The following is a 13,642-nucleotide window of genomic DNA, read 5'->3' as shown; positions in this document are numbered from 1 at the left end:
AAGCTCCCCATGAAATACACCCAAGGCTGGGGGCTATACGTCGAAGGATACGGCATGCTCCTCTCCACACAAGCTGCTCCTCCTCACAAGACCAAAGGCAATGCTTTGGGGTTTCCAAAGGCTATTGTGTGCAGCGCTTACAACCTCGCTCCTGCATCTAGGCAAGCCAACTTCCCACCGCTAAACCTCCATGTGCCACCAACCATAAAAAATATGACACCCTCCTCGGCCTCCAGCTATCCCATAGGCGGCGCCAGAAGGTCCGTCGAAAGGGCTCCGTGATGCTGTGCTCCGCCCAGTGCCTGCTGCGTGACGGCGCCCAGTCCAAATCCTCTTGCATTAGTACATGTTTGCCAATCCTAGCAGTATACTCTAGGAACCTCGGTGGCTTTTTGGCAACTGCAGAGGCCGGCCATAGCCACTCTCCTGGATCCCACTCAGATCCCACTCCAACTCATCAAGTGGTCTACCCTCCCAGATCCAAAGGCGCCACTCCTTGAGCTCCTTCCAGAAAACATAGGGGTCAAGTCGCCAAGTCTTCCCCTGAAGACCCACCACCCGAATCCTACTCCATGAAAGGGTGGCAATCCCCTCATCCTGTTAACCTCTGTCAAGGGCCAGATGTCCCTCCTGAAGGGTGAAAAAGGTCCCCAGGGGGGCACCACCCACTCTACCTGCCACCTGAAGAGGGATGCCTCTGCTGGAGAGAACCTGGCTACCCATAGGCCTCTATCGGCTCTCGTATCGGGGGGGCAAGCCACTCCGGAGGTATTGCTGCGTCTATCTCTCTTCTCCTCAACTCCACTCCTCTCGTGCACCCTGATACTCGCTGCAGCACCTCCTCGTCTGCCATCCTGTACACCTCCCACCATGTCCTGATGGAGCGAGCCGGGCCTCCCACCCAGCCCATTGGATGTGGGGGCGCTCACCTATCTGTGCCCCTTCCCTATCTTTGACCTGGAGGTTCCACATCAACGGCTGACGGTCTATTTCCTCCTAGCAACCTGGGGGGCTTTGGATTAGGACCTTATGGAGGCCCTGCCACATGCGAAGTAGGCTCCGTAGGAAAGGTGATCTGGGGAGGGGTGACCTGGACTGAAGTGAAGATCCATCTCATGGACGGGCTCCACTCACCGTGAATCCTTGGTTTACAGTCCTGAAGGCCCTCATACAGTAAGACCTTCCAGGTCTGCCCGCCTGGTGTGAGACCGCGGACAACTAGCTTGCCCAAGAGGGCCATACTCTGATATTCTGGGTCTATGATCCCAAGCCCTCCCTCTGATTGATGTCGTATGATGGTCGCCCACGCCACCTTGGCCCTGGAGTCCCTGGAGCCAGCAAACCCAGACCAAAGGATATTCCGCACTACGCGGCGAAGCTGCCATACGCACGATGAGGAGAAGCACCGACACAAGGCGATGTACTAGGCCGTCGCTAGGAGGACCTGGTTAACCACTAAGGCTCCATCGGCTAGAGAGGCGAACCGTGCTCCAGTAGGTCACCTTCCTTCGAATAGAATCTAGAATAGGAAGAAACTGCTGGGTAGGAGTGATGTCAAGTCCCACCTAGAACCCTAGGTATCAGACGGTCTGCCCTTTGCTCACCCATCTACATCCCAAGTGGACGCCCCACTCCGTGGTGGAGTCTGGGTCTGTGAGGAAACCAACCGACTTTTGTTAGTTGATTTTCGCACCCACTGCAACGTAGAACACATCAAGAGCCAGTCTCATTCTCTCCAGCATCACCTCATCGTCCTCTATGTAGAGGCCTGTGTCATCTGCGTGCTCTGAGTCTAACAACTCAATCTCCTCTCTCACTGGAAGTGGGAGGCCGCGTAGTCCGCTCACTCGTGACTTCAGGAAGTGAGACATCGCCTCTACGAAGAGTAGGAACAGGTATGGGGCCATGCGACAGCCCTGTCGGACCGATCTCTCCAGCCGAAACTCCTCCCCTCACCTTCTGTTGGGTATTTGACTCACGCCTCACTTACGCCTATGCCCATATGGGAGTGTCGGTGATCAGTAGGACACTGGGGTACTTTTTACTCTCGGTAGGAGAGGTTTTTTCCCCCAGACTTATAGTCTTATTGTCGTATGTGCTTATGTGCTTATGTTACACACTTATGGGCACTTAGTGTGTGTCGGGTGTAAACACCCCCTACAACCCTAAGGTTTAAGGGTTGTACTTTGTACTTTTTGGTAACACTCTTTCAGTCTATTCTTTTGGGTGTCGTGCTTCACTCTGTCACTCTCACTCTCACAGTCTACTGAACTCTCAGCTGCACCTCGATCCTTCCATCTCACATTCGGTATCAGAGCAGTGTGCAGACTCTCTTGTTCGTTAGGTCTACCCCTTTCTGCTCGACAGCTCTTGTTCGTCAGGCAAGACCTGTAGCTCGTCACCCGTACTGTTCGTCCGCCCTCACCTGCCTGTGCAGTCGCCAGCAGGCCTGGGCGTCGCCTACCTCCAGCTCGCCTACCTATGGCACGCCGTCTGTCTCCAGCGCCACCTGCCTGTGGCCGCCTGCCTGTGGCACGTCAGCAACCCGCCGTCCTGTTCGCCCGCTCCGAACGCCCGCCCGACTGCCCCGTCTAACCTATGACCTGATGACTATGCCACTCTGATCGCCCCCCTACAGTCCACGTCGACCAGTCGTTTGACCAACGTCCATCCTGACCACATCAGAAATTTTGGGGTTTTTGATATAACAGTGTTGCTGAGCACTGTTTGCACCTTGGGAAGCGTGCATTTAAAGACAGTTTTTGACAGAGTACGCCCTTGCACATTAATTGCAGAAGTGTGCTTGCTGCAATTTCTGGAAATTTGCAGATTTCCAGTCCTTACTACTTTGACATTGCTCATTTGTCTTTAGAAATTTGTCATCATGGCAAATTAGAGAGGTGATGCATTTACGTATGTATCCAAAGAAGACAGATTGGACGAAAACAATTATTCGCTATGGTCATTCATGATGAAGAATGTATTAGTAGCCAAGAATTTATGGGATTATGTCAGTGGAGAGGAAACTCGACCGGGAGTTGTAGCTCCCGTTACTCCTCCTCCTCAAGGGGCACGTGGACAACGGGGACGTCAGCCCGCTCCACCTTAGCCACTTCCTCCAAGAACTGCAGCTCAAAAAGCTTGGGATACACGTGATGCACAGGCCTTGTCGCTGATTGCTCACGAGATGCATGGTTGACTTTGGAGCATATGTTTGCAGGAAAGAATGAGACTCGGATCTCTTTCTTGAAGAAAGAGTTAGAGACTTTGAAGATGAATGAGGGTGATTCTATGCACAATCACTTGAATAAGAGCAGCTCATGAATGTAGATGAGTACTTTTCGGATGCACAGTTGATATCCACCACCTTGAATTCCTTACCTCCTTCGTACTTGTCTTTTCATACTGCATTGAACCTCACCATGAGGATTGCCGAGCACCCACTCACTTTTATTCAGCTGGACAGTTTGCTTCTAGAGGAAGAGCAAACAAGGAAAAATAGTAGTGTGGATGCTATAGTCTCTGAGCAGGCTTTTGTGCCAAGTAAGAAAGGCAAAAACAGCAAGGTGAAAAATACTCCACAAAGTTCTAGCACTTCGGGCACATCGCAGAATCAAACACAAGGGGAGACGCAAGCTAAAAAGGGCAAATGTCATTATTGTAAGAAGCCAGGCCACTATATCACTGAGTGCAGGAAGCGCAATGCCAAAGAGAAGAAGAAGGAGTCAGGAATGTCTGTTTCTACTACTCCTTCCACTGCTAGTGAGTCCGCGTCCTTTGTTGTGGACAGGGACTATTGTTTTTATACTTGCAGTTATGACATCTCTTGGGCTGATAGAGCTCTTAGCTCTACAGAGGATGCTGACACTTGGTTCTTTGACAGTGGTGCTTCTAGACATATTACATCTCGCAGAGATCTGTTTGCTTCAGTTAGTGCACCTCCCATTGGGAAATCTGTACAGTGTGCCAATAATGCATCATACCCTGTTCGTGGTATTGGGGAGATTCAGCTCACAGCCATTGATGGCTCTATTCTCCGCTTGTAGGATGCTTTGTTTGTGCCTAGAATCAAGAAGAATTTGCTTTCTATTTCTTCTTTGGAACGTTGTGGTTTGCAGGTCACATTTGATGATGACCGTTGCATGGTTAGAGATAAAGAATGCATGACTTTGGTCTTGACAGGATCTTTGTGTCATGGTTTATATGAGTTGGATGCTCTTTCAGTAGATCAGACGGTATACTTGACATCCACTCTTACTCCTGGTATGAAACAGGCGGAGTTATGGCATGCTCGTTTGGGGCATGTAAACTTTAGTAGCTTGATGCTTTTGCAGCGTACTCAGATGCTGGATGGCTTACCTCTCTTGGAGAGACCTCCTGAGCACTTATACAAGGGATGCATTTTGGGAAAAATGCATCCTTTCTCATTTCCCCGTGATGTTGCTTTCAGAGCAACAAGTAGATTGCAGTTGGTGCATTCAGATGTTTGTGGGCCTATGCAAACCATGTCATTGGGCGGTTGTTATTATTTTGTGACATTCATTGATGACTTTACACGTTTTTGCTGGGTCTACTATTTGAAAAAGAAGTCAGAAGTGTATGATGCATTTTTGGCTTTCAGTGCACTTGTTGAAAATCAATCTGGATGCAAAATTAAGACTCTCCGTTTAGACCGAGGGGGGGAATACATTCTGCTACCCACAATTTCATAAATTATGCACTTGTCAAAAAATTGCAAAATCCCCCACAAAAGAGTGGGCATCAATATGTTGTTCGTATGATGCAAGGCCAGGATAATAAAATATGGGATACAATGGTATCCAATTTGAAAATTGAGATCCAAGGATAAAAAGATAAACTTGATTTCCAAATTATGAATATGGAAAGAGCCAATATTGCTTTAGGGAGGGAGTGGATATGGGGATTGGAACCATCCTTAAAACGTAGTATCATCATAATACACTGGAATTTGAAAGGGATGGTAAGACTTTTGTGATTCAAGGCGAACATGAAGTATTTGATAACCCTTTGTTGTGTTCCACTGAAGTTCAGAAGCTGATAAAGAAGGAAGCTTGTGAGGTATATATGTTATGGTCTCTTCTTGTACAAAACACTTTTACTTTTTATAATATAAAGCAACAATTTTCTTATGTTTGTGAGTTGAATGTAAGTAATGAATTAAGTGGTTTGTTAGATGAATTTAAAGATGTGTTTCCTTCTGATTTACCAAGTAGCCTTTCACTAGATAGGGGTGATGTAAATCACCCAATTGACACAGATAGGGATACACACCCTATTTCTGAACCACCTTATAAGTTATGTAAAACACAGCACCAAGAAGTTGAAAGACAAATTAAGGATTACCTTGATAAAGGGTTTATATAACCCAGCAATTCACCTTGGGCTTCGTCAATTTTATTGGTAAAGAAAAAAGACGGTTCTATGCGACTTTGCGATTATAGAGCACTTAATAAGATAACGGTGAAGAATAAATTTCCTATGCCCAGAATGGAAGATCTTTTTGATCAATTACAAGGGGCAAAATTCTTCACAAAAATAGACTTAAGATTAGGCTATCACCAAGTAAGAATTAAGGCACAGGATGTTCCTAAGATAGTATTTCGTACTAGATATGGGCATTATGATTTTTTGGTGATGCCTTTCAGCCTCACTAATGCACCAGCTACTTTTATGAAGCTGATGAATAGTGTGTTGTGGCCCTATCTAGGACATTTTGTAGTAGTCTTCTTGGATGATATCTTGATCTTTAGTAGATCAAAAGAAGAACATTTGGAACACTTACAATTAGTATTCCAATTGTTAAGAACACATTCTCTTTATGCGAAGAAAACTAAATGTGAATTTTTCGCACAAGATGTCAAATATTTGGGACATATTATCTCAAAAGAGGGAATCAAGATGGATCTAGAAAAAGTAAGGGCAATTATTGAATGGCCATCTCCAAGGAACCTGGAAGAGCTACAGATCTTCCTAGGTTTATCTGGATTTTATCGTAGATTCATTCGAGATTATGCCAAAATAGTTGTTCCAATGACAGACCAACTTAAAGGGAAAGGGAAGAGCTTTAATTGGGGAGCAGACCAAAATGAAAGTTTTCAAAAACTTAAGGTAGCTATTGCTAGATCTCCAGTACTATTAATTGTGGATCCCAATAAACCATTTGTGGTTGAAGCCGATGCGAGTGATAAGGCGATAGGTGCGGTTTTATTACAAGAAGGTCGACTAGTTGCTTTTGAAAGCAAGAAATTAGACCGGAATTATTCTGTTTATGAGAGGGAGTTGTATGCAATAGTACATGCAATGAAGAAATGGAGGCACTATCTGTACGGTGCCAAACTTTTGATCTTGTCGGATCATGAAAGCATTAAGTGGCTTAATGACCAACCGGATCTACAAGGGCGTAAAGCCAAATGGGCCGAACTCCTTTAAGAGTTCGATTACGAAATAAGGTATAGAAAGAGGAAGTACAATATAGTGGCTGATGCACTCAGCAAAATGCTCATCATAAATGAATTGAGTTTTACTCAGTTCACTTTCGATTTACTTGAATCTTTGAAAGGGAAATGCTAGGTTGATCTACCATATTCCAACATATGGGAAGGAATAAATAATGGGGATCCAAATGGAAGAGCCTCCACAGAGCAAGGAATATCTGAGGATGTTCATCAAGGAAATGGAGCATCAGGGGTTACTCAAATTAGATTCAAGTGGAAGAATTTTACCATTGATAATGGTTATTTACTCTACAAGGGTAGGGTATGTGTCCCGAAAGATGAAGAAATAAGGCGCCAGATACTCTTTGAGTGTCATGATACCCCTAGCGCGGGACATCCAGGAGTTAATAAGACGTATAGTCTAATTAAAAGGCAGTTCTATTGGCCTGGAATGAATAAGGACATCCTTGACTATGTGGTCAAATGTAATAAATGCCAAGTTAATAAAGTTGAAAGATTGAAAATTACCCAGAACACAGAGGGGGCACGACTTTGTGTGGGTGATTGTGGATAGGTTAACCAAAATGGCTAGGTTTATTCCAACTTCAACCAAAATGGCTAGATTTATTCCAATTCTGATGTTAAAACACCAGAATTGGCTAGATTGTTTGTAGAGAACATATACCGATTGTATGGCCTTCCGGCAAATATAGTCTCTGATCGAGATAGAAAATTTGATAGTCAATTTTGGCGTGCTGTATTTAGGAAGTTGGATACTAAGCTTAGCATGAGTACGGTAGACCATCCGCAAATTGATGGGCAAACTGAAAGGGTTAACCAAATCCTTGAAGATATGCCCAGGGCATATGTAAGTAAAAGGCAAACTAATTGGGAAGAGTATCTACCGATAGCAGAGTTTGCATATAATAGTGCCAAGCACTCTTCCATTGGATATAGTCCATTTATGTTAATGTATGGGTTTCAGCCCAGAGCTCCTCATGAAGTAGGATTGCATAAGGAAAAGGTTCAGGAGTCAAGGACTTTTTGGAGGATATGAATAGTATGTTAAAATTTGCTCAAGAAAATATTAAGAAAGCTCAAAATTGAGCTAGAGCTTGTGCAGATCGTCGCCGAAGAGACATCTCCTTTGAAGGAGAATTGGTCCATCTTAAGGTGCCTGAACAAACTAAAATCATGAAAACGGGACGATGTCCAAAGCTTTCACCCAGATATTGTGGTCCTTTCATAATACTTAAAAGGGTGGGAGAACAGGCTTACAAGCTCCAACTACCTGCTGGTAGTAAAACACATCCAGTTTTTCATGTAAGTAAGCTAAGGAAGAAGCTGGGTTATTTGGACAATCTAATCTTAAATGATAACATTGAGGAGCTATTAGATGACCAATCTAATCCACATGAACCAGAAAGAATATTAAATGTTCGTAACAGACGAACAAGAAATACTATTTATCAAGAATATTTGGTCAAATGGAAAGATTGTTCAGAAGAAAGCTCAACATGGGAGCGAGTAAGTACTTTAAGGAAAAGGTTTTCCAATTTACAGTTGGACCTTCCACGTATCGTTTTCGAGGACGAAACCGATTCTTAAGGGGAAGGAAATGTTACATTAATAAATGTAACTTATGGGAGACAGGCGCGAGGGATAATCGTCAAGGGGCTTTGGGCACCCGAACGGGGTCAAGGGAAGCCTAGAGAGTAAGTGAGTCTAAGAATAGTAGGACTCACCTGAAGCGGACGGCTGGCAGTCAGAACTAGGGAGAGGAGCTAGCACTCTTCTAGGTGAGGTTGGGAGGTGAAAAATAACGTCACTCGTGCCATTTGAATTGAAGAACAGATGGGCCGTCGTCAGAAGTTTGGCTACTAGCTGCATCATACATTGTCTAGATAAAAATTGAGATTTATTATTAGAGGTCTTCCTACAGTGGCGACATAGTATGAGGCTGCAATACTGCTCATGGTCGATATGTCTTCTGGGCTACATGTGTAGATATTGCATTTCATTCTTTGTTTCTTGCCTGGTGGCTAGACAAATGTGGGATTTCAAATCAATGGCTTGGAATTTTGTAAGAGTAGTGAAAGGTACTATAATAATGGTGGTTTTTGGCTGCTCCATGGCTTGAAATTCTTTACACAAATTATGTCATTGTGTGTATGTGACAGTGGATAACACTTTTCAAATTTCCAAGCTAGAAGCCATGTTGCCTTTTCACTGTTCTTTTTGGGTCTGCATCTGGATTTGCATGGTGCCAGATGGTCAGTTGCACATTTGAATATTGTTTAGTTCCAAAGTGCATACAAAAAAAAGGGAAAGAGAATACAAGATATTAACATTTATAGACTTCAGCATCAGGTCTAGACAGAATGTAGTTAGTGGAATACATGGATAAAGATCTTTTGTCAAAATTGCTAAATGTTTCTGCTAGTTTTAACTAAAAGCGCACTACCAAAGATGAGGGGTGCACAAGAGGGGAAATATACAAATTAAAATAGAATTGCACTTCAAGCGAGCTCATTACTGGAGTAAGTGTCTCACATAAGGTGGGGAATTGCACTCCAAGTGAGCTCATTACTGGAGTAAGTGTCTCACATAAGGTGGGGAATTGGAGGAAATGCAAATGCATATCAATTAGGGCAGGCTAATTTGACAATGGTCCTTAGCTAGAAAGAGACGAAGTTGACCAGAGGTAACAACGGAATCCTGTTGGCAAGCTTCTGTTGCATCAGATTACGCTAGGAGTCTTCCAAAGGTCCCTTGAATGCATGGATAAATTTGAGCTAGATATAAACACCATATATAATGGCTATGGTCTCACAATAAATTACAGCTGGACATGAATCAAGATTTATAGAATCATTCTATAGATGCATATGTCATTTAATGTTAGATAACAACATGATATGGATCTTGAATACAGAATGTTATGATTTGCAATGTCTTTAAAGACAATCTGAATCAAAATTTAAAAGACAGAACAATGGTATAAACTTACCACTTCTGATGCTGACAGTGTAAGGCATCCCCTGAAAAGTAACATTATTATATGAGACTACAATTGTGTATGATCCTCCAAACCTTGGGATATATGAAGAAACATATGCATTGATTCCATTGAATGTGAAATTTTCAATATCCGCAGGAAAATTCGTGTAGAGTATCATGTTCAAGCGACTTATATCTCCCTTAGTTGGGTTCTGATATGAATCTTTCAAACAAGCCACCACATCATTTGAGATGTTTTTTCTTGCTAATGGAGTTAACCCAAATCCCCCAACTTTTGAGTACTTCATATCTACTGGCCCTAGGATTACAGATTAGCATTTTCTTACATTTAAGTTATTGGATTTATGAAACCTCTTTTTTTGCACAAGAACTTAATGCTTCATCACAACAGGTTGATCAACATTAACACCTAAACTGCTAATAAGCTTTGGTCATCCAAACATGGCAAGTAAATACTAGAAGACAGAGACATAGTTATCCATACACTGATATAAAACATTTGTAGCATTTAACCTTTTTTTTTCTCAAAGGAAAAAAATTATATATTATTACCGCCTTGGAGAAGAGCCCCTTGAGGTAAAACAAAAAATATGAAGGACCCTATAGAGACTACATAAATACATCACAAGTACAAAGGTGTGTGAACAACCAATTTGGTGGGCTATACTGCTACTCTAAAGGGTTGTGTGAAAAAAACGTGCTGTAGTCCCACCTATGAAACAAGACTTTTATCCTTCTCAACCTAGCAGTGTAATAGCCTGAGCCACAAAAACAAGAAGAAAGGAGGGTAGACTCTTGCCGTCGCGTTCGCTGCGCTCCAAACCCCCCCCCCCCCCCCCCAATCGTGCTAGCTCCCCCCGCCTCTATCCCTCTACTCCCCCATCTGCCTCCGCCCCTGCTCGGCGCCCCTGCGTGACCCCTCACCTTGCTTGATGCTGCCTCCGCCCCTGCTTGACGCCGTCCCTTGCAACCTCCCACAGCGCCACCTCCGCCCCCACCTCCTTGCCCACACCACCTACTCGCCCCGTTTGGAAACCCCCCCCGCCCCCCCCCCCCCCCCCCCCCCCGGCCCCTTCCAATTGCTCCCTCCCCTTGCAGCATCTCCCCCCTCTGGTAGCACAACAGCGTGATAGGTAGGTTCTTAGCAGGAACACGCAACGGGAACCTCTGGTCAGACACCGGTGCATTCTGCGAGTGCCCCCTAGTCAAACACCTTGCGCATCATACTCTTTGAGAGGAACAACTCTTAGCCGTCCGTGCCACAGAGCTAGAGTTGAAAGAAACAACGATCTTTGGTCAGGTCGTTGGACACTCCCCATCGAGGGCCCAACTACGGGATTGGCTTCACTCCACACTGCGCATTGGCACAACGCAAATCACGGAGGCAATCCTCATGGGCCAAGGGATCTTCGTGGTTCAACTCACTTCTGCGGACACAACTCGTGAGTTAGTGGAGAGCTCACCCTCAATGTCTATGCCCCCACTGAGGTCAGGGCACGCAGTAGATTTTGGGTGGAGATTGCAGCAGGACTCCCAGAGGTGGACTCCCAGATTGTTGGAGGAGACTTCAACAACCTCAAGGCCTTAGGGTTCGATGTGGGAGAGTGGGGATGCTCTTGCAGAGCTAGATAGGGCAGTTGACTGGCACCACTCTGTCCGGCCCGGTTCTCTTGACACTTGATCCCCCACCATCTTCCCTAGGTACACGATCCTATCGGATCCCTTACTCAATCTACAAGAGAGAGGAGGTGAAGAAAGATTGAGCATATTTGGACTAGAGAGTGGAGCAGGAGGGACTGGATCGCAGAGGAGGTTGCAGAGGTCCTAGCCGAAGCCATGGGGGAAGGGTGTATCGCCAAACGGGACTGCCTCCCTGCATCACAAAAAATAGGCCTTGGCCGCCCCAGGTACACATGAAGTGACCACGGAGCTCCTGACGAGCCCTGGACTCGCTCTGCACCTGATCCCATCGGCTGCGGAGGGAGTGAATGATGGAGGTCCATAGCTCTGCTAAGGTCGCAAGTGCTGAAAGTCTCTCACTGCCGAAGGCCACCTGGCATCACGCTTTCAAGATATGCCATCCAATAAGACTCCCTATGATCTCTCATATCTCTGAGCGGTCTGCTGTGTGCTCCAGTACCTATCCGATGGGTAAAGCCTCCAGACCAACCACTACGCATGACCCTGCCTCGATCATGAAAATCGTGTCCTGCATCCCGGCCTCATACAGAAGGTGATGGCCCTGGCTAACTGCCTGCCAACAGAAAGCTCCCCATGAAATATACCTGAGGCTGGGGGCTATACGTCGAACGATACGGCATGCTCCTCTCCACACCAGCTGTGCCTCCTCACAAGACCAAAGGCAGTGCTTTGGGATTTCTAGAGGCTGCTGTGTGCAGCGCTTACAACCTCCCTCCTTTTGCATCTGGGCAAGCCAGCTTCCCACTGCCAAACCTCCATGTGCCACCAGCCATAAAAAATACGACACCCTCCTCGGCCTCCAGCTATCCCATAGGCGGTGCCAGAAGGTCCATCGGAAGGACTCCGTGATGCTGTGCTCCGCACAGTGCCTGCTACGTGACGGCGCCCAGTCCATATCCTCCTGCATCAGTACATGTCTTCCAATCCTGGTAGTGTATTCTAGGAACCTGAGAGGCTTTTTGGCAATCGGAGAGACCCGCCATAGCCACTCTCCTGGATCCACTCCAGCTCATCAAGTGGTCTACCCTCCCAGATCCAAAGGCGCCACTCCTTGAGCTCCATCCAGAAAACATAGGGGTCTAGTCGCCAAGTCTTCCCCTGAAGACCCACCACTCGAATCCTCCTCCATGAAAGGGTGGCAATCCCCTCATCCTGTTGCCCTCTATCAAGGGCCAGACATCCCCCCTCCTGAACGGCAAAGAAGGTCTACTGGGAGGCGCCACCCACTCTATCTGCCACCTGAAGAGGGATGCCTATTGGAGAGAACCTGGCTGCCCATACCTCCCCTACCTCTATCAGCTCTCGTATCGGGGGGGCAAGCCACTCCGGAGGTATTGCTGCATCTATCTCTCTTCTCCTTAACTCCACTCCTCTCGTACACCCTGATACTCGCTGTAGCACCTCCTCGTCTGCCATTTTGTACACCTCCCGCCATGTCCTGATGGAAGGAGCCGGGCCGGCCTCCCAGCCCATTGGATGTGGGGGCGCTCACCTATCTGTGTCCCTTCCCTATCTTTGACCTGGAGGTTCCATATCACCGGCTGACAGTCTATTTCCTCCTGGAAACCCAGGGGCTCTGGATTAGGGCCTTACAGAGGCCTTGCCACACGCAGAGTAGGCTCCGCAGGAAAGGTGATCTAGGCGGGGTAATCTGGGCTGAAGTGAAGATCCATCTCAGGGACGGCCTCCACTCCCCGCCAAGCCTCGGTTTATAGTCCTGAATGCCCTCCTACAGTGAGACCTTCCAAGTCTGCCCGCCTGGAGTGAGACCGCAGTCAACTAGCTTGCCCAAAAGGGCCATACTCTGATATTCTGGGTCTATGTTCCCAAGCCCTCCCTTTGATCGATGTCGTTTGATGGTTGCCCACGCCACCTTGGCCCTGGAGTCTGTGGAGCCATCAGCCCCGACCAAAGGAAATTCCGCACAAAGCAGCGAAGCTGCCCTACGCACGATGAGGAGAAACACCAACACGAGGCGATGTACGAGGCCGTCGCTAGGATGGCCTAGTTAACCACTAGGGCTCGACCGGCTAGTGAGAGGCAAACCGTGCTCTAGTAGGTTAGTTTCCTCCTAATAGAATCTAGAATAGGAAGAAACTGCTGGCCAGGAGTGATATCAAGTCCCAGCTGGACCCCTAGGTATCGGACGGTCTGCCCTCTGCTCAACCATCTAAATCCCAAGTGGACTCCCCACTCCGTGCTGGAGTTCGAGTGACTTTCGCCAGTTGATTTTCGCACCCGCTACAACACAAAACACATCAAGAGCCAGCCTAATTCTTTCCAACATCATCTCATCGTCCTCTATGTAGAGTCCTGTGTCGTCTACATACTCCGAGTCTAACAACTCAGTCTCATCTCTCACTGGAAGTCGAAGGCCGCGTAGTCCACTCACACGTGACCTGAGGAAGTGGGACATCGCCTCTGCGAAGAGTAGGAACAGGTATGGGGCCAAGGGGCAGCCATGT

General features: G+C 46.6%; 1 protein-coding gene across 1 annotated transcript in view; it reads right to left on the bottom strand.

Annotated features, from left to right (window-relative positions):
- LOC148014751 (uncharacterized) overlaps window positions 1-13,642 on the bottom strand; it is a 285,635-nt gene that overhangs the window by 138,569 nt on the left and 133,424 nt on the right. Inside the window, exon 15 of the mRNA XM_087666600.1 lies at window positions 9,466-9,774. Coding sequence (XP_087522726.1) covers window positions 9,466-9,774 — 309 coding nt within the window. The remainder of the gene's footprint in view (window positions 1-9,465; window positions 9,775-13,642) is intronic.

The sequence above is a fragment of the Lygodium microphyllum genome, chromosome 25, assembly GCF_053477565.2.
Source record: "Lygodium microphyllum isolate KBCC chromosome 25, Lygodium_microphyllum_v1.1.10, whole genome shotgun sequence".
NCBI lineage: Eukaryota > Viridiplantae > Streptophyta > Polypodiopsida > Schizaeales > Lygodiaceae > Lygodium > Lygodium microphyllum.
The sequence above is the reverse complement of the archived record's forward strand: the minus strand, read 5'-3'. Positions and strand labels throughout refer to the sequence as shown.